The sequence below is a fragment of the Myotis nattereri genome (assembly GCF_964212035.1).
Source record: "Myotis nattereri genome assembly, chromosome: 10".
NCBI lineage: Eukaryota > Metazoa > Chordata > Mammalia > Chiroptera > Vespertilionidae > Myotis > Myotis nattereri.
In genome coordinates, this window is record NC_138085.1 from 38,363,440 (window position 1) to 38,389,467 (window position 26,028).

The 26,028-nt window shown below is 43.3% G+C and overlaps 1 protein-coding gene across 1 annotated transcript in view; it reads left to right on the top strand.

Annotated features, from left to right (window-relative positions):
- Positions 1-4,763: 4,763 nt before the first annotated feature.
- The window catches only part of TACR1 (tachykinin receptor 1), a gene marked incomplete at both ends in the record, with an annotated part of 129,810 nt that continues 108,545 nt past the window's right edge, over positions 4,764-26,028 (top strand). The window contains one exon of the mRNA XM_081100966.1: positions 4,764-5,152. Coding sequence (XP_080957092.1) covers positions 4,764-5,152 — 389 coding nt within the window. The remainder of the gene's footprint in view (positions 5,153-26,028) is intronic.

Below are 26,028 nucleotides of genomic sequence, written 5' to 3' on the forward strand. Positions count from 1 at the left end.
ATATAAATATAAATATAAATATAAATAAATATAAATAGAATTCATTATCTAGCAATTCCACTTGAAATCTATCCCATATATACAAAACATCAGACTGTGGCGACTTATGTAAAGATGCTTATTGTAGCATTGTCTTTAGTAGCAAAAACTGGAAGCAAAGTGATTTCCATGATTAGGGAATGGAGTGTATGGTGCACCCATAACATAAGAATATAAAAGAATGAGTTAAATCTCTGTCCGTTGACCCTGAAGCATCCAGACAATGTTTAGAGTGAGAAAAACAAAATTCAGACAATAATCAAAGTCCTATATTTGTATACGCTTGCATGTGTGGGTATTGTGTGTGTTTGCATTTCTTTTATATGGTATGGAAGAGCCTGAACAAATCAGGAAAGCCTGTCATCAGGATTTCCTTTGAGACTGGTGGGCCTAGGTTGTGTGCCAAGGAGGGAGGTCAATAGAAAGGATAAGGGGAAAGACATTAATTCGTGGTGGGGAAAAATCATGCATTGTATCTTACCTAAGGAGCAATGCTAGAGAAGGTTTCTTCTCAGGGCATGTGTTTAAACCAAGGGATACCTTCTGCTACTGTTTGACGGAGGCTTTTTTCTTTATATGAACCCATCATAAACATGCCTGGTGTGTGTGTGTGTGTGTGTGTGTGTGTGTGTGTGTGTGTAAGAAATTAATTCTAGCAAGTCATACGTATTTCTAGGACATGGCTGCTTGCCATGGAGAACCAGGAGCAGGAAGGAGAGTCACCCAGGCTAGCCTCATCCACATGTCAGGGTGGAGGGTGTGGACCGTTGAAGGCCACAGTAAGAAATGCTGGCGTTCCTCTACGTGAGCTGGGTGGTCCCTGGGATGTTAAGCAGAGTGACATGCTTTTACATGTAAAACATCTATCTGGAATATTCTCATTTTCACCCCCATCCTTAACACATTCTCCAGGCTTCTCCACAGACATAATTTTCTGCCCTCCTCCCTGATTCCCTTCATTATCAAGGTTAGGTGCCCCCACCCCACCTTCTCCTCTCATACAGAGCCTACAGTGGTTCTCAACCTTCCTAATGCCGTGACCCTTTAATACAGTTCCTCATGTTGTGGTGACCCCCAACCATAAAATTATTTTCGTTGCTACTTCATAACTGTAATTTTGCTACTGTTATGAATCATAATGTAAATATCTGATATGCAGGATGCATTTTCATTGTTCGTGACCCCCAGGTTGAGAACCGCTGGCCTAGAACTTTACTCATCATAATGCAACCAGAAAGGGAGTGGGACTGAGGGGGGTCTGGCCCAGCACAGTCGGAAATGCGTGGGTTCTAGACTCCATGTAGGAAAGATTTCACAACGTGAGTCCAGATGATTTTGAGGGTACATTTATTAAAGCTGGGGGCAGTGAAACAAAGGGCTTAGGATAGAAGAGGTGAGATAACAGGAGGGAGCCTAGACTGGGCTGCCTAGATTCAAGAATGGAAGTCAGAGTAACAGAAGTGAGCCACACTGGGCTGTGTGGACTCAGGAAACAAGTTACAGAGGCAAAAGGAGAGTCCTTAGAGACAGGTTCAGAAGGTTAGCCTGGGACAAGCTGCTGTTACCCACTGCTCCCCTAGTTGCAAGTCTTATGGGGACCCTTGGAGCTCAGGAGGAAGTAAAAGTATGCGCCTTAAGGGGAGGAGGGGCATGGGTGTGCTCAAAAGAGAGTATGCACTAGATTCTTTGCCTTAAGGGTTCTTATTTGTTTTCTAAAGGTGCATGTTTTAGGGGAGTCTCAAGGGAAGGTCTCAACAGAATACTCAATAGCTTTTCAGGTGTGTCCTTTAATATGCTGATGCTTCCAAATGAGTTCGGGATCATTCTCTGGTCAGCCTCCCTGCTTTACTTTTATCTTGGATTTGTCTGGTTATAATTGGGTTTTTGTTATTTATTCCCTTGACCTCATCCTTCTGGGGCTGGGCTGGTACTAATGGCCTTAACTGGGTCTCTGTTAACTCTCTCCCTGACCAGGGTGATTTAACTTACTCTCTGAGTGAGGAGAACAGGTATAAACCATCTGCTCCTAAGTGTCTCTGGTTAGGGAATATAAGATCTAGAAATTCATTAGCAGGTTGTCAATTGCTCTGCCTTGTTTAACCATTGTGTTTCAGTTTCCCTCATTCCACTTGCCAGGGAATTTTCCTAACTTCTTTTTATCCTGCCTCAGTAATACTGTCCATGTGTGTGGGCGTCTCTTTTTCTTCCCCTAATTTAAGTGCTTGCGGGACTATCACCAGCACAGCATCTGGGTCAAGATTGCTATACTGATGGAGGGTAAATGAATAAACCCTTTTTTTTTAGTTTGTTTTCTTTACTTTCTCTCCCCCACCCTCCATTCTCCACCCCCCTCCCCCCAAGCATTGAGTAAAGTTCCTTTAAAAAATGTCAGCCTGCCTCTACTGAACAGGGAGAAGAAAAAAAAAGAGAAAAGCCGCTTTATACAACTTGGGAGGAAACATTTAAGGTGGACACGTGCATGCACCCTCTCTCTGTGAAAGACCCAGTGTGGCGGGGAGGCGTTCCCTTTGCTGTCCCCCTAAATAAGGGGGCGCCTTCTCTTCAAGGCCTCACTGGAGTTTTCTCCTCAGGGTTAGGCGTTCTTGGAGGAGCGAGCAGCGTCAGACACAATTCATATAACGCTCAAATTCCAGGCTCCAACAAAGCCAGAGTGAACTAGCCCATTTCCGCCCCGAGAGAGGATCCGATTTTAGTTCGGCATAAATCTCGGCAATACATTCCTAGGCTTTGAAAAGCTTCGCGAGACATGCTGTACGCACTCGGTGGAGACGCGCGCAAGCAGGCAGGACTAGTTCCTAAACCTGAAGGTGCGGGCTGGCCCCGACCCGAGCCCGGTGCCCGCGTCCCCGCAGAGACGGCCCCCACGGAACCGCACGCCTGTGCCAGTCTGGCTGGAACGCGCTCCAAACCTCAGCCCATCTCGGCTTCTCCAAACACGGTTCGCACCGGCTGGCAAGCCCTTCCCACCTCCTCCCAGTGCCCAGTACCAGCTCGGCCGTGTGAAATGGCCTTGTACTGGGAGACCAGGCTTCCTTCGAAGCCCGCCAGGGAGGGGTGGTGAGGGTGGCAGGGGTTGCGGGGAGGGGAGAAGAGGCGGGCAGACCTGCCCTCCGTCCGTATGCAGACCTGGGAGCGGGAAGAACCTCTCCCGCTCCCCACGCCACCCAGGTCCCCGGGGTGGTCTGCAGGCCCGGAGGCGTGGAGGCGGAGGCTGCCGGGTCCCCAGGCGCCGAACCCGAGCCGCAGTGGTGCTGGCAGAGAGCCGGGAGCCGCGCTTCTGGGCGACACGCTGCGGATGGGTGGCTCCTGCGCTCACCACGCTTCGCTGGGAGCTCAACTCAGTCCCGCTTGCCCGCGTGTGGAGGCTCAGCTGGCGGGCTCGGCTGGAGTTTTTCATGGAGCGAGGGGCCAAGCTGCCATGGAGGCTGGGGAGGGTGTCCCCAAAGCTTAGAGCCGATCTCTGCTTCCCTGGAGAATCGGCCCGCCAGGGAAAGGAACTAAGTATTTTTGGAGGTGTTTTCTAAACAGGAAAGTTATTTTCCGGAAGCCGGGAACCAGGCATCCTCCCCTCTCGCTTCTCCGGAGCCGCCAGAGCCAGCGCCCGGCGCACTCGGGCTGGTGCGAGAGCAGGACCGCGGCCGGGAGCTCAGCGCGGGCAGGTCGCCTCCGCACTTGCCCAACTCCCACAGCCACAGCCACGCGCCTCTGCAGAGCTGTCGCAGCGCTCCGGGCTGCCCTCCCTGGAAATTGAGTGTCGGTCATGACAGCTCTTTCGTGAATCCTTCCTTTTCCCCTTTGGTTCCAGCGGTAGACGCCCCCCCCCCACCCCCCCCTCCCCCCGCCGGCGCAAGTACTCCGATGACACCTGGCGCCCCCTGGCGGAGCGTGTGGGGCGCTCGGCTTGCAGACTCCCACAGCAGGTAGCTGCAAAAGGCGTGGTGCCTGCGACGCCGGAGTGAGGCAGTTGCCAACAGCTGGTGCAGCTGCCGCGCTGCGCACGGGGACTGGCGAGTACGCAGCCCAGGTCCTGCCCCTTCCCGGTGACGTCTCTGCAGCGGGCTATAAAAACCTCGCGCAGCCTGCCGAGGTTCTGCTAACTCCCTAGCCCAGCAGGACCCGAGCCAAGAAGAGCCTGCGAAGCTGCAGGAGGTGGTGGTGGTGGTGGTGGAGGCGGCGGCGGCGGCGGCAGCGAAAGCAAAGGGAAAATGTCCAGCGGCACACGGAGCTCCAGAATGCCGGCCACAGACTCAGAACTTTTATGGGTCGCACTGTGAGGGGCACCCTCTAAGCCCCAAGTCCTCACGAAGCACAGAGCGTTGCCTTCCCCGCTGCAGGCAGGGGGAATACGAGTTGTAAGCAGCAGCAGCAGGTGCAGAAAGGCGGGGTCTCCAGCTTCCTGGAACCGTGACCCACAGAATTGCTTTTCCAATTCCAGCCCAAAGCAGAAGGTACGCTGTCTCCAGCTTTCCGAACTCAGATGCTTCCTGAAGCTTGAAAGTGGAGGCATTCGGTGCCAGCAGGGGCAGCCAGACAGCTCACAGAAGCATCCCTCTTCAGAGAGCCAAGTGTCCTGCCTGCGAGGAAAGAGCCTGCAGCTTTCCCGGCTGGGTTCACCAGGACCCTGTCCCCTGGCGCTGGCCTCAGGACCTTGCTGCCAAGTGGGTGCGTGTACAGAGAGGACAGCTTACCCACTCAGCCAAGGGATGGATAACGTCCTCCCGGTTGACTCAGACCTCTTCCCAAACATCTCCACCAACACCTCGGAGCCCAACCAGTTCGTGCAGCCAACCTGGCAAATTGTCCTTTGGGCAGCTGCCTACACGGCCATCGTGGTGACCTCTGTGGTGGGCAACGTGGTGGTGATGTGGATCATCCTGGCCCACAAGAGAATGAGGACAGTCACCAACTACTTCCTGGTGAACTTGGCCTTCGCCGAGGCCTCCATGGCGGCGTTCAACACAGTGGTGAACTTCACCTACGCTGTCCACAACGAGTGGTACTACGGCCTGTTCTACTGCAAGTTCCACAACTTCTTCCCCATCGCCTCGGTCTTTGCCAGCATCTACTCCATGACAGCCGTGGCCTTGGATAGGTGAGCTTGCCCCTCGTGGAAAGGGGAGAAAGTGCCCACACAAGGCGATGGCTTTGCTATGGAGCTGCCGTGTTGGGTGGTGCCTGGTTCAAGGTGGAGGGTGGCCACCTGTACTCGGGTTTTTACTGACAGCCAGTTGTGGATGGGGGCACTTTGTCTTATCTCACCATTTTCTTCTCTAGTTCCTCTTTCCTTCCTCCCCCCCACCCCCCCTTCCACCTATCACCAGTCTCCTCTCTTTTCTCCACAAAACTCCCTTTTCTCTTCATTTAACTCTCTTTCTTCATCCCCTCCCTACGCATCTCCTGGACACTTCCCTTTGCTTCTTTCCATCTATTTTTTCTCTCTTTTGCCCCGAAAGCCTGAAGGCGATACCCAAGCTTGGCCAAGGCGTGTGTCCCTGCCTGTCACCTTGCATACCCCTGCAGGCCTGCTTCAGGGACCAAGGGGGTGCAGCCTCTGGTGCCTTCCAGTTTTAAGTATGCCTCGCCAGCATTTCTCGTTTTCTCTTTTTCCTGAAGATTCAGAAACTTGTGTCTCCCACCTCAACTTTCCAGTGTTATTTGGATGTGAAGAGCATTTCATTGAATCAGAAATACTTAGAATTCTAACTCAGCTTCCTCTCTGCTGCTAGGAGTTCCCGCTCAGAAATTAGAGGCAGACTCTGTTCCTAAGGCTCTCCACGGATAGGGAGCTTCCCCAGCAGTTTTGCTAAATTCCCCTTGTAATGGGAGGTCAATGTTGTTAGCCTGTCTGTATCCACAGAGAAATGTGCTTGGCAAAGGCAGTTGCGAACTCTGTCTCTCATGCAGCCAACAGATTAGGGTTTCAGAAGCTGATAGAACGTGATAAGGTTGGCATTTTCAAACACAGGGGGTAGTGCTCTGGAATGAATGCCCTCCCCGAGGTGGCATGATGGAAAACTGATGATTGGAACACAGCTCTAGTTGTATTGACTATTTTTGTGGGTGTCCTATGTGGCTCATGTGTATATCTCTGTGAGCACCGGTGCTAAATGTTTACGGGGGATGTGGAGGTATGTTTCAAACACCTGCCACTGTGATTTTAAAACGGGTTCTTTGATGGCCTTGCTGAGATAACTGAATGTGAGAAACCCAAAGAAGGAACTAGGAGAGAAACTTTTTAAAAAAATTCCCAAACTATTAAACCTTGTGCACAAAGATTGTTTACGATTTGCAATCAATTTGAAGTTTTTTTCCAGCTTGTATCGTGAATGAACACCCCTAAGATCAGAGAAGGCTGTGTGTCCTTTGCAGTGGTGTCCAAATTCTGCTTCCTCAGCTCCACAGACACCTCCCCTTAGGCAGCTCTTATGTGCTTGATATGTTGTGTGTAAGACAAGTTGTGATGAGTCAATTGTATTTTAAATGTGGAGGAGAAACCAATTACTCAAAGTGGGAGTGAAATGAATTCATTTGTGAATGTACCTTTATGCCGCTCTGGTTTTCAGATATTCTGTTTGCTGAGAGTGAGGTATACATGTAAATCTTTCTGCACCAGTTTACTCCTGTACCTCAGCCCCCCCCCCCTTAAACTTAGAAAACCCATAGCATGATATATAACCACATATCGAAGCAGTGAAAACTGGTACCTTACACACACTCTCTGGATGATCCCTAAATTAGAGGGAAAGTTGGTATTTTTACTGCGTTGGAACCTTGTGTGAGCTCAGGAGACCTGACAACCAGTATGTGCACCAGCGGACCGCTCTTCTGCTTTGACTTCCATAGAAATGACATGTTCCACAGCCCGGCTCTTTCCCTTGGAACTTAGAAGGTGAGGGCAGGAGCCAGGGTCAAAGTCTTCACAGTGGACAGGGCCTGGAGCTACCTCGACTCTGGCATCTCAAGCTCCACTGTTTTATCTAGGCACCTCATAGCCAGGACCCCGACCCTGCGTGACTCCTGCTCAGTGAGGCCAGCGGATCTCTGGTGCCAAGGCTGAGGGAAATGACAGCGCCGAGAAATGTCTCCATGTCCCTAATGTACACATACAGTCCAGGGAGATGATCAACGACATGCTCAAGGTTAGGGTTCAAGGTGGAGTTAGGGATGAGGGGTCAGGGCTGTGTCTCCAAGTCTCCTCCCCCTACTATCTCCCCGCCCGCTGTGTTCCTGCTATTTTTCCTTGCTCACCTCCTGAGCACACAGCGAATCAACCCCCTCAGGCCCTCTGAGAATGTAGCTGCGCCGCATCTGTGTTCATCCATTCCCTCCTGAGAATGTTTTAGAGAGGAAGAGCCTTAAGCCCTCTCCATGAGTGATCTCTCCCTTCTCCAGCATGGCATGCCAGCCCTGAGAAAAATGCTCAGCTACTTTTTGTATGTTCCTTGACTCTTTCACAGATAATCTTTGAATCAAGTCTTAAACAATGAAAGCAACATGTTTTGTTCAGATTGCAAAATTGAACCTCGTTCGCTGCAGAAAACTGGAGAACTCTGAGACACAAAAATACAAACCAACCACTACTTCCTTATGCCAAAATAACACTTGTTAGCATTGGAATTTCTCTTATGACTATTACACTATGTAACTGAGGTCAGATTCTATGTAATTCCATAGCTTACTTTTTTCTGTTGATATTAATGGAAAATATTAATAACATTTCCCATGTTATTAAAAAGTCTTCAGTAACATAATCATAATGGCTATCAATTATCCCATTATATGAATGTGATATCATTACTTTAAGAATCCTTCTACTGTTGGGTATTTAGGTGATTTCTAGACTTTTTTGCTATTATGATGAATACACTACTATACATTTCTGCTTGATAATTTTGTTGCTGTTGTTGTTATTTAATTTTTTCTTAGGATAGAGTCCCAGAAGTGGAACCACTGGCTCAAATGAAATTAATTTTTTATAAAAGTTTCCTCCTAATTTTAAAGGATTATAAACTCTGAGCAAAGCAAGGAACATGTCTGTCCTCTCTTGTTTACTTTATCTCCTCAGCACAAAGCAGAGTACTTGGCACCTCACAGTTACTACATGTTTATTGAGTAAGTGAATGAATAAGATAATGCAGGTTTCTAGAAGAACATTTGAAAAATGCATACAATTATAAAGAATATGTAAAAATTATTTATAATCCCTCTCTGACAGATAAGCAGTCAAAATTCTGGAATGCCAGCTTATACTTACTTTTTTTGTGTTGTTTACACCACATGCGGTCATTCACACTTTAAGGATAAATCTGAGGCCATAATAAAAACAGTTTCAACAGTTGTGTTTTTGTTTGTTTGTTTGTTTCTTAACATCATATCCTGGGCATTTTCCATGTCATGAAGTAGATTTAATGGTAGGATTTTTAACGGATGCATTCTATTGCCCGGCTATAATAATTTCTTTCAGCATTCCTCTATTTTTAGATGTAAATCGTTTCCATTTGTAATGATTACAATTAACTTTGAAATGAATATCCTCGCTATAAATCTTTGAGAACATCTCTTGTTCTTTTCATAGAAGAATCTCATTGAAGTGCAGTTGCTGGGTCCAACTGTCTTGATAAACTTTGCCAAATTTCCTTCTGGGTCCAAGGGAAAAAAAAAAAACCAACAGCAGATTTTAGTACTAATTTAAATCTTTTCTGTAATATTTCTACAGAATGGGAAAGAGAAATCCCCTTTAGAAGAATATTTATTTATTTATTTTTAAAAATACATTTTTATTGATTTCAGAGAAGAAAAGAGAGGGAGAGAGAGATAGAAACATCAATGATGAGAGAGAACCATTGATTGGCTGCCTCCTGCATGCCCCACACTGGGAATTGAGCTTGCAACATGGGCATGTGCCCTGACCAGGAATCAAACCACGGCCTCCTGGTTTATAGGTTGGTGCTCAACCACTGAGCCAGGCCAGCTGGACAGAAGAATACTTATTTATTAGAGACAAGAGTTACATAGAATAAAAAAGTTGCAGAGACAAATACACTAAGTAAGATGAGGTCTCCCTCTAATTAAGCTCTAACATCAAGGACTGTACTTTTTTTTAAAAAAATATATTTTATTGATTTTTTACAGAGAGGAAGGGAGAGGGATAGAGAGTTAGAAACATCGTTGAGAGAGAAACATTGATCAGCTGCCTCCTACACACTCCCCACTGGGGATGTGCCTGCAACCAAGGTACATGCCCTTGACCAGAATCAAACCTGGGACCCTTAAGTCCGCAGGCCGATGCTCTATCCACTGAGCCAAACCAGTTAGGGCAAGGACTGTACTTTTTGAAACTCTACAATTCTCCTACTTTAAAATAAAATTTAACTTTTTTCCTATTATAAAAACAAAAGGTGTGTGTGGTGTTTCATGAAATGAGAAGTTAGAGGTCACTGAGAGGTGACACCTGCCTTTTGCAGGGGCTGGTGATAGTAGCCGGTTCTAGTATTATGGGGCGGCACCTAAGAACAGAGGAGGGGGACTAATCCCTAAGCCCCTTAAGAGGGGTTATAGGGACAAAAGGTAAACTGACTTAGCACTAAGCACACAGCAACAAGGCTCAGAAAAGCACCAGCCTGGTATCGCGGCTCCTGTACCTGGTAAGGGGGAGGTGTAATTTCAGTGACATGAATGGGGAAGGTAGCTCATTCTTGAGACCGGTTCTTGGAATATTGTGCTTGAGTGAAAGGAAACATCCACATAATGATGGTCTCTGGACAATATGAAACATGGTCAGGATCAAACATAGCATTGCTCAGTTTGGGAGAGTGATGAAGGCAGAAGGAATGGACTCTCTTAGAAAGTAAAAGCAGAACCAAGAGTAAAGACATGCATATATGACAGAAATCCTGCCCTCTGATACCTGGAGTCCATCCCACTCTGCCCCCATCATACTCAGCTACAAGCCTAAGCAGCCTGCTGTATTCTATCCTTGAACCTCACCTTGTTGACTAGACTTGGATCCCATTATATAACTCAGGGCACTCCTTCCCCACCCAGAGACCAGACTTAGACTCTAGGATCCTTTGCACTAATTTAGATGGACCTTAAAACCCATGGCCAAACACCCCTGTGTTGCTGAGAATGGTCATTCCTTAGAAGCTTGTCCACCACAGCTGCTCCCGTCTTTTCAAATCAGGAACCTTGAATGTCTGGGATGACATAGATCAAATTCGTTTGTTTCATCTTAGATGGATCATTTAGGCAGCAGGACCTTTCCTGAAGAGGTTCTATGTAGGTTCCACCTACTCCTTGGAGCTGCCCTGGTGCACTTGCCACATCCTCTCTCTACTTATGAGAGCCTTCAGTGTCTTGAATGGTCAAGATTTTTCATTTTAGTTAGTTAGTTAGTTAGTTAGTTAGTTTGCTTTTGTTTTAAACTGTCAGAAACAAAAGTTCAATTTTGGGGAAATAAAATAATTCTCAATGTGAAATCACATAATATGTACACAAGACTTTTTTCCTATTTTCCTATTATTATTATTATTGTTGTTGTTGAATCAGCAAATGATAGAATAAGAGAGAAACATTCACTGTTAAACTTAGACAAGATCTTCAGTTCATCAGAGGATAATGCCACCAGGTAAGGTGATATTTCCTGACTCTGGGTCTCACGTCGTTCTTTACAGGGCTTATGCTACATATGGGGGCAAATAAGACTGATTGAAAGATAACTACAATATAAGGTGTTGGGCATTACCTTTCATGTGGGTTGTACCGACAAATTCTACAGGAAAGGCGAGCAGGAAGTAATGTCCAGCAGTGATGATCAAGGAAGACCTCAAAAGATGGCAATTGAGTTGGGCTTTGAAGATTAGATAAGAAATTTAGAGAGAACAGTAAAGAATGGTGACATTATACGTAGAAGAAGCTATATGACACAAGTGTGGAGGTAATAAGTTGCAAAGTGTTTGGGGAGAATGACAGGCTGAGTCAACTGTAGTAAATTCACAAGTGAATTAGGGAATGAACGAAGAAGTTGTTGGGAAGAAAATGAGTACAGTTTTTGTTGGATTTGATATGAAAATATAACAATTCGTTGGAAATGCCCAACAAGCAACTTGAGAGGTGGGGCTAGAGAATGAGAAACCAGGGATCAAAATGTACATTTCGGAGTTTTCCAAACAGAAGGCCTATGAGAGTTTGGAAAGTAGAGAATATCTACATATATGTTTCCAGAGGCTAACGATTCCCAGGAATGTCCTGCCAGGCAGTAGGGAGTTGGAAAAGAAGAAATAGATAAAGGTGTAGTGGAGAAATCAGGATCTGTGGAGTGACAAAGGTTAAGAGAGGTGACCTGTGGCTTGTCATATTCATTAGTGTCAGTAGAATCCAAGGGTGACAACCCTGGACTTGGCAATTAAAGAACATTGGTGACCTGTGAGACATAGTGTCAGCAAAGCATAGAAAGGTGGGATAAAATTTGATGGCAATGAGGGGAATGGCTCTTCCTCATCTATCTATCCATCAAACTATTACCAAGTACCTACTATATGCCAGATGCTGAGGGTATAAAACCCTGCTTTTGCCTTTTTGCTCTCAGTATTTGGGGATTGACAAAGTCATGAACACCATTATAAACCAATGCGATTAATGCCATGCTGTTGGATCTTGGAGACAGAGTAGAGAACTACCCTTTGAAATATAAGAAAAACTTACAGGTAAAATAAAGAAAAGGGAGAAGCCCAAGTGCCACCTCCACTAAAAGCTGACCTTAACCTGCACGTCTAGATGAGGTGCCTTCTTATCTAGTCCCATGTCGTTTATCCAGGGAGGTTGTAACAGTCTGTAATGTGTTGGTCTCTCCCACACCTCCCCCCCACCTTCCCCACTAAGTTGCAAGCACCATGAAAACAGGAAAACTTTATTTGGTTCTGTTCCCAGAACCAATAAATCAGGCAGACTGCAAAGCACACCTGTGATACTATGCCTTGAAGCAAAAGGAAATTGGGCCAAATATATGCCTACTATGGAGCTTTCTTAGAAAACTCCATGTTTCTAGAAAACTCCATGTTCTAATTCACACTTGCCTCTTCCACCCTCCATTTGACTGGCCCCACTGGATTCCAGATCCACATCCTGCACCTGACAGGGGTTACACTCCAGGCGACACCTCTAAATGCGGAGGCGTTTATCATTCCCACCTACTGCAGTCTCTCCAGGCATGCTGGAAGCTGACACATTTCATAGATCCTTTTCTGGCCCAGCTATATTGTCACCTCCCTGGCTCTTCCTCCAACACCCCTACTAGCTACGGGAAGTGCTCTCTGTTTCACTTGTCCTTTCTGAGGCAGAGCCAGCAGAAGCCTACCCACCACCCAGCCCTCCAAGGCCTGTACCCACAGTAATTATCTAAACACCTAGTTCATATATTAAAATAGTACAGACACAGGAAAATCTGAGCAGAGTGGCCTGAGAAAGTCATAGACGTGGAGGACAGAGTCGGGAACTGGCTTACATTGTCCAAACCTCCCCTCTTGCCACCCTGAGGCTGTGATTCCACCCCGTTGAAGGAGAAATGTGAGGCTCTATGGATGAGGAACCCCAGGGATGAATAGATGCTTTAATGATGTCCTTGAGACTCACATTTCAGCGTGAGAATTAATGCGGCATATGAACTGCTCCAGGAACTTCGTCTAAGTAGCACTGAGCCTGATTCCTTGCCCTTCTCATAAAATTCTTTACTTGATTTATTTTTCAATTAAGCTTTTGTCACTATATTTCATACTTGAGACTCTTCATAGAGTGCCTTTTATGTCCTTTGCTTAAGAGTGTCCTTTAATAACCTCACCTCTAGCCTTTGACAGTGCAGTTTGGTGTAGGAAAGAGCGCGGACGGTGGGTACCAGCAGTGGTTCTATCATTTACTGTCTGTGTGAACATAGATACTTCATCTTTCTGGGCCAATTTTCCCACCTGATAACAAGGATATAATAAAACTTGCCCAGTGGGGTATTGTTTGAGGGGAAGAAGGAAATGGAAAGAGATGGAAAGTTTCTGATTCATTGCTTGACGGTCAGTAAAAGCTCAATTAAAAGTAATATTATGACTGCTCATAAACCCTGGCACACCATTATATTTATTATTCACATACATTCCTGTATCAGCATCCTCTTGGATTCTGGTATAACAGCAACAGGGTAAAACATTTATATCCTTCCCCGCTAAGATTATAGTTTAAAATCCTCCTAAGTGGGTCAGCGAACTTGGAGCTAAATGCTCCCAGCATCCTTCCCCTCTGTGCCGATGCCCACGCCCTCACCAGTAGCCCATGATTTGGATATACCACGGTCCAGAAAAACCCGATCATTTCCTCTTACAACACCTCCAAAACCATTCACTTTCCACACCCTGTATGTCCCAAAGTCACCACCCTCACAGGGAAGCACCATTTGCATGTTTAGTGTCTGAAGGAGAACTTGGCTGTAGCAAAAGGTCTTACAGCTGCATGTGTTTTAGTTGATATTCAATTTGTTAAAGTTGTTTCTTTCACCTTTGAATACATCTTATAAATCTTGGACGCTTTCTTATAAATATAGTTTATGCGTGTCCAAGTGTCAAACATTCACTTTCCCTTATCTTTTGAGTGATGCCCAAGTAGCTCTTAAACATGAGAGGGAGTCCTTCCTCCTAAGTAATTTAACATTTTCAAGCTTCATCAATCCAATGATCTGACATAGTTCCAATTAGTCACACATTTTTATAAACTTAACAAATCATCTTACAATGTAAACAGTGCCTATAAACTTGATTAATTTCCCTAAATATTTTAAATTATAATCATAAATGTGATGCATCTGGTGTAAAAAAAAACAACAACTTTGAATCCCTAACAGGATAACTTATAAATAGGAAAAACCAAGTTTTCCTCAGGACTTACATAGTTCTGGTAAGTCTAATAAATCAAACCCTCTAAATTTAGCCTATCAAATTCTCTTAAAGCATTTCAACCTCCTAAGAATGAAACTTACAGATTCAGCAAATGAGGTTCTCATGCGCATCTAAACATTGATTACAAAATTAATTAATTAAATCCTCCAAAGTATTTCGATTCAAATTGCAAATCTAGAAAGTCGAATTCTCTAATGTACCGGATTCTCATTTCCAACATATTAAAAACAAATCACACACAAATTAACATACAGCCTCATTCACACTTCCGACATAGAAGTACCATCTTTTCATTGTCTATTTACTGTTCAAAAAATCCCTTCCCAGGCTTACAAAGTTACACCGGCAGAGGTGGCCGAACCACCTCCCTAAGGAGCCACCAAGGTTCTATCACCAGGGTTGAGTGGAAGACCCGAATCCGGGTGTGCCATTCAGGGGTCTTGCCCAGAGCTGCAGCCCAGTGCCCAGTGGTGGAGCTCTGCTTGCTCAGCGCCCACAGGGCCCACCCACACCTTGCCATTTGGAATCGATTTGTCCCAATGTGCTATGTATTTCCTTGGTTTCCTTCAAGTTTTACCCTTTCCCACTTCTCATCCTCACATCTTATCATTTGAATTACACTGATGGAATCATGCAGCCTCACCCCACCCCTAGTTCACCGTTGACTGTTTTGCTGCCTGAATAGAATTAGCTACATACTGTACTCTCTGATATTTTTACCTTCTTATCAATCTCCATTTCAGACTTGACCATGGACATGGGTGAAGTGACCCCCAACATTCACCATCTGTCCTGGGTCCTCTTCAGTTTCTTTTCTGAGACTTTGAAGTCATGAAAAATATGTAACCAGCATTTGTCTGACTGTATCTTGTTTCTTCACATGACTCATCAAAACTGGAGGGGTAGTGCCTGTGAGTTTTGACAACCCCGGGATCTCAGCACGTTTCAGATGTGTGCCTGGGGGACTGTGTGCCTCCTAGACAGCAGGTCTGCGCAGCAGCGTCCACTCCCTCTGCGTGAAGTCTTCCGAGGTGGGGCCTTTCTTCCTGGAGCGAGGAACCTACCTGGCACCCTTGAGTCCTCCAACTGGGTCGTGAGATATTCTTTCTTCAGATCAGCTGGGTTTCTCCTCTGAGGAAAGAGTCTTCATGGCTTTTTCATAGCTCGGTCCCTTCCCTTCCCTCCCTTCTCAGTGGATTTCAGATAATAATAATAATAAAAAAATGCAATGCTCTGTCTCACAGCTCAACACAGTGCCCTATGCTGTATGTGAACTGTTGAGCAGCTGCCTTCACAACTCACCCAGCTGCCTGGGCTCATGCAGGATGGGTGCTGAATGGTGGTCACGCTAACTACCCCCACCCCACTCTCTCTATCAGAAAATATAATAGACATGATTTTTCCAAAATCTCATGTGCATATTTAGTGGCATGTAGGGAGATTAGGAGCATAAGCTTAAATACCCACGTTGTGTGATTTATTAATTAATTTGATTCCACTGTGGAGAAAGGTCCTCTTGAATAATTAATATGTTTTCCTAAGAGGATTTGTCTGATTCTGAAAATGTTTAAACAAAAGAAAATCCCACAGACAGCCAAAATATCCTCCTAAGCAGTCCCAGGGAGCCAGAGGGGCTTAAAAAATGCCCTAATTCATGACAAGAACTAAAATAGAAATAGCCACGAGGGTGAAATACAACTAGTTTGCTCAACAGTTTAACTGGGCTCTTCAAAGAAGGAGTTAGACAATAACCTAGAAAACCTTGTGACTGAATCCTCAATGGGGGCATGTTCTCAAAGATGGACCAATTCCTTTTTCTTCCCAGCAGGCATGATGAGGGGTCTGGAAGTCAATATGTTAAAGACTGAGGATATGAGCCAAACCACAGCCACCAGGTGTTTTCAGTGGCCCAGTTAAGGCACTGCCAGCCTAAAACTCTGCAAAATGCAAAAACAAACAAACAAAAACTAGCAATAACAAACAACTCACAGACAGACAAAAGTATGGTGATTACCAGGGAGAAAAGGAGAGGGCGGGGGGAGAGAGAAGGAGGTAAAGTGGGGATAAATGGTGATGGAAGGAGACTTGAACCAGGGTGTTGAACACACAATACAATGTACAGATGATGTATACTAGAATTGTACCCCTGAACCTATATAATTTTACTAGAGGTCTGGTGCACAAAATTAGTGCACAGGTTGATTGGGGCCTTCTGGCTGATGGCCGGGGCCTTCCTTCGTTCTGCACCACCCCTTGGTGGTCAGCACACGTCATAGTGAGCAATCGAACTCCCAGTCTCCCAGTCGAACTCCCGAGGGGACAATTTGCATATTAGGCTTTTATATATATCGGTTACCCCATGTCACACTAATAAATTCAATAAAAAGGAATGTCATTTAATAGCCTTACATGTAGCTTTTGACAATGCAGTTTGGTGTAGGAAAGTGCATAGACAATGGGTTCTGGCAATGGTTCTATCACTTACTAGCTGTGCGAACATAGGCAAGATGCTTCACCTCTCTGGGCCTCAATTTTCCCACCTGGTAACAGGGATATAATAAAACTTGCCTTGTAGGGTATGGGTATTGTTTGAGGGAAAAAGGAAATGGAAAGAGGTAGAGTTCCTGATTCATTGCTTGACATTCAGTAAGAGCTCAATTAAGACTAATATTATGATTGCTAATAAACCCCCAAACACCATGATATCTATTATTCGTATCCATTCCTGTCTCAGCATCCTCTTGATGCAGTATAAGAGCAACAGGGTAAAACGTTTATATCCTCCCCCACCCCTAGATTAAAGTTCAAAATCCTCCTAAGTGGGTCAGCGAACTTCGTGCTAAATGCTCTCCTGCATCCTTCCCCTCTGTGCAGATGCCCAGGCCATCCCAGAAGCCCATGATTTGGATATACCATGGTCCAGAAAAATCAAATCATTTCCTCTTACACCATCTCCATAACCACACATTCACTTTCCACATCCTGTATATGAGAGCGGGGCAGGGAGGAGTGGCGGGTGCAGAGGCAGATGTACTATCCTCTTCCCTTTCTAGCCATTTCCCTCCAATAACGTTCTAACCAGCTCAAGCCTGCCCGAAGGTTCTCCCCAATCCTGCCTCACAAATGAGTCTCAAATTACTGCTCTGTCCTCTTCCCAGCCCAGTCCAATTTAGCAAATTGAGTTGAACCAAGAGAAGAGTAGCTGATGGAAATCACACGAAGGTGGGAACAATCTGAGCTCCTAAGTCCCGATTGTGTTGTAAAACCGAAATCCTAGTTACTCACTCCTTGAGCAGGAAAGAGTTTGGAGCAGCGGTTCTCAACCCGTGGGCAGCGACCCCTTTGGGGGTCGAACGACCCTTTCACAGGGGTCGCCTAAGACCATCGGAAAACACATATTGAATATATAATTACATATTGTTTTTGTGACTAATCACTATGCTTTAATTATGTTCGATTTGTAACAGTGAAAAATACCTCCTGCATATCAGATATTTACATTACGATTCGTAACGGTAGCAACATTACAGTTATGAAGCAGCAACGAAAATAATTTTATGGTTGGGGGTCACCACAACACGAGGAACTGTATTAAAGGGCCGCGGCATGAGGAAGGTTGAGAACCACTGGTTTAGAGCATCAAGACAAACTTAGCCCCAGGGTCCTGGGACTTGGGTGCCTCTGAGGTGTCCAAGAGTCTGGCTTTTACAACCTGGCCCCTGTATGCAACCATGGAGACTGCTGGGCAACATGAGGGGCTGTCTTCAGGAGCCCAGACTGCTGCTGAAAGACCTTCTTCGGCCATAATTAGAACTGCCTCGGCCCTGAGGTGCCAGTGAAATCTGCATTTGTGTCTGAGTAACGAAACAAGGTTGGGCTTGCTTATGTTCTTCATACTTCTTTGTAAGCCACTAAGTCTCTGGCAAATATGTAATAATTGCATAACTTGGAAGGGTATTGCCATCAGAACAGACTTTGGGTCACAGTCCCAGCCCATCCTAAGGGTCTGGTCAGCGGAGTTAAGAGCAGCAGTGCAGTGCAGTCTTGTGTGGACGGCCAAGGCTGATTCTTCATGTCTTCAGCACCTTCGTCAATGGATTTGTACTGTTTACAAATCCTGGGGGCAGGTTTCCAAGAGCTGGGCTTTCTGCCAGGGTCCGCCTGGACCCACGCTTTAGAAGCCTGCGGACCATTTTATTTGCTCTTTCCTCTCGCCCTTTCTCTCTACACCTGAATCAAAAATTTCTTGCTCCATTTTTCTCCCAACTCCTCAGCATTTTGACAATAGTATGGCTTCAATAAATGCCACTGAGGACAAATTGGAGTTGGAGCAGACAAACCCCCAAAGCTGTTGTGTATAAAACAATTGAATAATAGATTTACACCGCGATATTAAAATGTAAGGTGCTGTGATTCTGATTAAGCAGATGAGTCCAGATGGAACCTGAAAAGATTCTTTAAGGCTCCCTATTTAGATATGAAACTAAGCTACTTTTTAAAAAAATTGAATATATTTGACATATAGCATTTTGTAAATTTAAGCTGTACTTAAGCTACTTTCTTTAGAAAAATACCTTACCATTAAAAATTATCTGCACAACTGCAAATTCCCTTCTGAAAGTGTTTAATGTACATATTTTTAAAACTATAAAGTATTACATTTTCATTAAGGAGAATTAGGATCTTACAAAAATATTAGTATGATGAAGAACAAACGCAAAATCAACCCTCATCTCACTGCCCAAACACCGCTAAGTCAATTCTTAGGAATTATTTCAATACAGGACTTTTTCCCTATGCATAATATACAATTTTTAAAATTTAACACAATAAAGTACGAAACATTTCCTGTAATTATATGCTCTGCATGATTATGCTTAATGGTTGCAAAGTATCATAATTTAAATAATCCCTCATCCTGGGACCTTGCAGGTGTTTCTAGCTTTTGCTACGAGATAGTTTGTGATCAACATGTTTTTACCTAAACTTGCACACATGCATGATTATTTGGGTGAATTCTTAGAAGAAAAGTCTATTCAGAGTGATGGACATTTTAAGGCTTTGGCTTTATTCTGCTAAATTGGTCTTCAGAAAACCATAGAGATTTAGCAGCATGAATCAGAATATATAGATTCGTTGTAAAGGAGTGCTCCCCTCCCCACATTCCTAACAATTTCAGGAATACCTTTTCCAATATAAAAGATTTAAAATGTTATTCATGTTCGCAGTTCTTACTAGAGAGATGGAATATTTTTGTGTATGTATTATTGCTTTATATTTTACTTTTTGTGTGCAAAATACCTATTCATGACCCTAGGACATTTTAAAATTAAATCTTTATTTTAAAATTATATAGTGAATTACAGAAATTATATGTTAAGGATATAGCCTTCTGACTGTAATATGTTGCAAACATTTTCCATGTTTCTAGTTAAAATTTTAATTTCCTTTTCAGTGATTATCTTAACTTTAATTATTTTTTATAGTTACATCCACCCACCTTTTCTTTTATGGTGTTTCCCTTTAGTGTTATATTTAGTAAGGCCTTCTTCAACTCAAAAGTAAATAAATATGCACAATTTAATTTCCTCTTATACATTACAAGTTTTACTTAAATCTTAAATTCATTAATAATTTAATTTAAATTTAATTAGGTTTTAATCTAATTTTTAAATGCTATATAACTTTATACAGTCAAACATCATTTATCAAATAATCATCTCCCTACTGATTTGAGAAGTTTCCTTTGTCATATATTGAATTTTATTAATACTTGGGCTGTTTCTGATTTATTTGCTGACTGACTATTTTTTTAATAGGACAGACATGGACTTACCCACCCTGGTGAACTCCAGATTCATTATTAAAAATCCCCCTGTTGAAAAGTCCTGTTGCAATTTTTATTGGAAATGTATGTGTTAAATTTAGAAATTAACTTTAAAAGTAATTGTTAGAATATGAAGTTTTAAAAAAATGTATAAATACGGTGTATTTCCTATGTATGTAAGCCTATATATTTTCTTTTATATTTTTGTATTTTTCTTCATATAGTCCCTCACATTTCTTTAAATGTTTTAACATTTAACATCGTTGGTTGCTAATGAAAATGCAATAACTTCCCCAAGGTGGATTTCTAGTGGGTTATTGTTGGTGTCTTAGAAAGCTATTGATACTTTTTGAAATCATTTTGTAACTAGCTAATGAACCCTGTGCAGATGAAGTTCTAATATTTTCCCTATTTTTCCTCAGATTTCCCCAATAATTAGATATTAGTCTATAAGTCATTATCTTTTTTATTTTGTATGCAGTGTCTGTGTCCTTCTTTTTACTATATCTTTCAGAACAATGTTTAAAACTGGTGATAGTAAGCATCTTTTCTTATCCCCCATTTTCAAAGAATGTTTCTCTTAATTATTGTTAAGTGAGTTGCCTGTTAGTTTACAATAGACAGTACATCATCTAATTTCTAGTTTATCAAGAGAGATAATCAGATCTTGTTATTTCATTTACTGATTCTCCCTTTGGCATCCATCAGTACTTTTTTTTTTTCTATTGCCTAATTTCTTAGTTTTCAGCTGTTCTAGAGCCCCTGGAATAAACAGGAGTTGATCTTATGCTGTGTTTTGTTAGCACTGCTAGATTTACTTACTAATATTTTATTTTATTATTTTGTTTATTGATTTATTATATATGTTTATTGATTTCAAAAAGGAAGAGAGAGATAGAAACATTAATGATGAGAGAAAATCATAGATCAACTGCCTCCTGCACATCCCACCCTGGAGATCGAGCCCGCAACCCAGGCATGTGCCCTATGACCAGAATTGAACCCGGGACCCTTCAATCCGCAGGCTGATGCTCTATCCACTGAGCCAAACCTTCTAGGGCACTTACTAATATTGTATTTACATTTTGCATCTTTGCTGTAAAATATAACTGTCAGTGAGTGTGTATGTGTGTGTGTGTGTGTGTGTGTAGTCTTTTCAAGTTTGGTTTCAAGGTTCTAAGTGGAATAAGTATTTTCTAAAACTTATTCTGTTTGCTGAAATAAGTGTACTTTCATGAGAAGCTTTTCTCCCAATCAATTTTCTGGGAGCTACTGCTTCCCACTTTTTCTCTATGTAGTGAGCACACAGTAGTGCAGCAGGTGCTTGCCTTCGTTTTTTGTTCAGTATTATTTCGTTACAATGTTGACGGGATGCATAGGAACTTAACTCTTGCTTATATCAAGTAGCCTGTGGTAAATTGGTTTCGTTTTACATCGTTTTGCTTGACGTTGGAGAGCCTACCCATGAGCATTAAGTGAGGAACCTGCTGTCCAGGGCATGCCTCGGGCCACTCAGGTGAAGCCAAAGGAAACAATAGCACAATAGGTTGATTCAGAAAACCAGTGGGAGTGAGGTCTACACAGTCGTTTGCAGACTGTACTCTCAAAAACCAGCTCATGATATAGACAAAGAGAAAGGACCCCAGCCACACACTTGTGAGGATGATCGACGCAAATGCCAGCCCCTGGCAGAGCAGGGAAGAGCCCAGCCATGATTCTAGCGCGCTGAGGCTCCTTAGCTAGAGAGGGAGGCTGAGCCTCCACACTCCATCTTTTTTCTGCCACAATACACAGCGTTCCAGGAACGACACATCCTTGTGGGCGGACACAGATTTTGACAAAATCCAGGAAAAATGTAGCCGGTAAGCAAAATATAGCAGTGCAGACTTTTTCAGCTTGGCTGTGCATTTTGTAGGACTTTTAACAAGCCTGTGATTAATAACACTATTTAAGGACCTCTGTAATTAACATTGTAGAGAGAAAATTGAACATTGCAATTTTTAAAAATTAAACTTAACTTTTAAACATTGAGTTTTAATTTTTCCAGACTCTATCTTCTATAGACAATATGAATAAGGCAAGCAAGTAGATACTATTGTAGAATAAATATAAATAAACCTTACTTTGTGGTTTAAAAAATTATTATACATACAGGCTACTGGTTTCCAATATGTTATTGTTTTTAAATTATTTATATTGAATATTAATTATGCTAATTTTTATTATTTATTTTAAAAAGTATGGCACATGCAAACAATGGATACTATTCAAGTACAAAAATATAATGAGGATGCTTTCTATGTATAGACAATTGAAAGGTTTCCATTATATATTTTCTTTTTTAATTTAAAAAATATTTTATTGAATTTATTGGAGTTACATTGGTTAATAAAATTAGGTTTCAAGTGTATCGCATATAATAAAAGACCAATATGCAAATTGACCAAACGGTCGAACGACCAGCACAATGACCTGTTGCTATGATGCGCACTGACCACCAGGGGGCAGATGCTCAATGCAGGAGCTGCCCCCAGCCCGCAGGCCCCAGGCCAGCCAAGGCAGGTGCCAGTGGGGGCCCTTTGATTGCCCCACCAGTCACCCTGCAGAGGGAGGCAATTGACGGAGGCGGCGGGGGGCAGGGCCGGCAAGTGGGTGGTGCCAGGCTGGCCAAGGTGGGTGCCAGCGGAGGTTCCCCCATTGCCCTGCCGGTCGCCCCACAGATGGGCGCTGATCACCGACCAGGCCTAGGGACCCTACCCATGCACAAATTCTGTGCACCGGGCTATAATACATCATCTGTATATTGCATTGTGCATTCCCTACCCCCAAGTCAAGTCTCCTTCCGTCACCATTTGTTCCCCCTTTAGCCTTTTCTACTTAATCCCCCCCCCTTTTCCCTCTAATAATCATCATACTATTGTCTGTGTCTATGAGTTTGTTTTTGGGATTAATCCCTTCACCTATTTCACCCAGCCCCCCAATCTCCCTCCGCTCTAAAAGCTGTCAGTCTTCTGTATCTCTGAGTCTGTTTCTATTTTGTTTTTGTTCATTAAATTCCACATATAAGTGGAATCATATGGTATATGTCTTTCTCTAACTGGCTTATTTCACTTGGCATAATGCTCTCCAGGTCTATCCATGTTGTTACAAAAGGTGAGATTTCCTTCTTTTTTATGGCCAAGTAGTATTCCACTGTGTAAATGTACCACAGCTTTTTTTATCCACTCATCTACTGATGGCCACTTAGACTGCATCCAAATCTTGGGTATTGTAAATAACACTGTAATCAACATAGCCAGTGAGTTAAGAGAACTAGTAGGTAAGGTATTCTGGAAGCTAAATAAGAAAGCCTTTCAGAAAGAAGAAAGTACCTACTATTCCATAAGCTGCTGAGAGCTTAAGTAAGATGAGTACTAAGACTGGACCATTGGATATGACAAGATGAGATCAATACTGACCTTGATGACAAGAGTGGCCTCAGTAAAGTGGTCGAAAGTGACTAGGATAAGCTTACAGGGGACTGTGAGGGGAGAAGTGGAGTTATACATGGAAAAAGAGAAAAAGCATATTAGTCAGAAGGAACATTAGTTTAAGGAAGGATTTCTTTAAGCAGAAGAAGTTACAGCATGTTTGTATTGTGATAAGAATGGGGCAACTGAGAGAGAGAAATTTATGATGCCAATGAGGGGAGAATGTAGGAGCAAAGCTTTTGAGTAAACAAATAGGAGTGGCTCCAGGGTTGGTTTTCAGAAGGAAATAAGACAATACATTACAGAGGAACAATGGACATATGGGTAGAGGTGAAGAGAGGCTGGTAGATTTAATGATAAAATCACATAGTTCATTTTTACTGCTTCTGTGTTCCCAGAGAAATGGCAAGGTCATCAACTGAAAGTGAGGAAAGAGGAGGTGTTAGAGTCTGAGAAGAGAGAAAACAATGTGAAATGGTCGTGTTGTGGAGCTGGAGAGGAAAGTGACTAGAATTGTAAGCAATAGAGAAGTGGCTCTTGAGATTTATGAATTGGCAAGAGAACCTGGAGATCAGTTAATACATGTGTTTTTCTATAATGTAGGCTTAGAGAAGGCAGAGATTATTACAATGGGGTTTTGTCAGATGAGTCAATTGGAGAGAGGGAAGAAAGTAGAATCAAGGGTATATGCAGGGAGTGATTATAGGGATGGACCATGGAATGTAAGCTGGGTGAGTGGAGAAGCAAGAACATGAGGCAGTTATAGGTAATAAAAAATGGTAAGATCAATAGACTGGGGATCCTGACGAGTATTAAGAATTGTTGGACTTGGAGTGCCAGAGGGCATGAACTGAAAAGATGGCGGGGGTGAGGGGGGTGGTGGTGATAGAAAGTAAAAGGCCTGAAGCATAAATTTTAGAAATAATGTAGTTACTAGTGATAGAGTCCAGGTAAGGAGCCACCATGAGAGTGGAAGGCTAGTGGCAAGTGGAGGAAATAGGTCAGGAAGTGAGGCAGGGAGTTGGACTGATTGTGTATGTAGGTCACCAAAAGGGAAGAGAAAAGGTTGTGGGGAGAAAAACAGTGAACCAGGTGCTAAAACTGCCAATGGATGAGGGAATGAGCAGTAGATAGGCCAGGGAATGGCTGCAACAAGAGACGCAGGTGGTGTAGTCTGATACATGTGTTTCATAGAATTCAGGGTTTAAAAGTAGAAGAAGGAATGATGGAGTGGAGGTGGAGGGTAAGGAGCAGTGAGGACATCTTCCCCTGGTCCAGGTTTTGTGGTGGGTGGACTGTGGAGTAAGAGCAGCCACTACCTGTGAGGATTGCGGTGGTAGAAGTGATATCTTGAAATGGCCAAGTTTCAGGTAGCAAAAAGGTGAAGAGAGTTTTGTAGATAAGGTTGAGGATTTTTTTTTTAATGACAGACTATGTACTCCATGGGGTTGGAAGAGTGGGAGGGTGCATCAGACTATGAAATTGTGTGGAGCCATATTGGAGAAAGAGCCAGGATGGTAATTGTTAACTGGAGAAGCTCTGACCTCTGATGGGGGTTGGCTACATGGAGAAGTTAGGAGAGATGGGCTTGGTCCTGGTGGTTATTAGGAGGGAGGCCCATAATGTTCCTAACTGGAGCTTCCTCCTTGGTGCGGGACACTGAGCCATCGAATAGTGGCACAAAAGGAAAGAGGTCTTATCAGGGGCACTCAGACTCTGTGGAATTGCCTGGAATCCTGTTGTGAGAAGAAGGTTTTGCCAAACTTTTCTTTCAGAGAACTTCCTGGACAGTTCATGATCTTGGGGGTGGAGTGCTTACCAGAACTACAGACTAGGTCAGTGATGGCGAACCTTTTGAGCTCTGCGTGTCAGCATTTTGAAAAACCCTAATTCAACTCTGGTGCCGTGTCACAGATAGAAAATTTTTGATATTTGCAACCACAGTAAAACAAAGACATATTTTTGATATTTATTTTATATATTTAAATGCCATTTAACACAGAAAAATCAACCCAGAAAATGAGTTTGCGTGTCACCTCTGACACACGTGTCATAGGTTCGCCATCACTGGACTAGGTCATGGGGGATTGCCTGATGCCCTTAGCAGAATAGATTCAGTGGAGTCTTGAAGAGACTGAAGGTGGTGAAATACAATGCCTAGATGATAGTGTTGGCCAGGAGAAAAGAGATTTCTTCAACTGAGAGTAGATGAATCTGAGGGATACACATCCAACTCAATGGCCAACTATTTTTTATAACTATTTACAATACAAAAATAAAATTGATAGATATTTTAATATACCAACACACATATTTTCAATGAAAAAAATTAATGTAATGTCTTAACTATATTATAAAAAGAAATAAGAAAAAAGAAATTTATAATGAAATAAAATGTATTTCAATACGGAAGTGCTCAGGCATATAGTAGAATACAGAATGAATGTGCTTACACCTGTATTTATTTTTTTTTTTAATTTTTTTTTTGTTCATAGTTTCTTTTTATTTTTTTTTTCTCTTTTTTTTTTTTTTTTGCTTAAAGTATTACAAAGGGTATTACATATGTGTCCATTTTATCACCCTGCCCTAGACAGTCCCCTAGCCTCCCCTATCCCCCAGTGTCTTATGTCCATTGGTTATGCTTATATGCATGCATACAAGTCCTTTAGTTGATCTCTTACCCCCCTACCAACTGCCCCCCAACCCTCCCCGGCCTTCCTGCTGCAGTTTGACAATC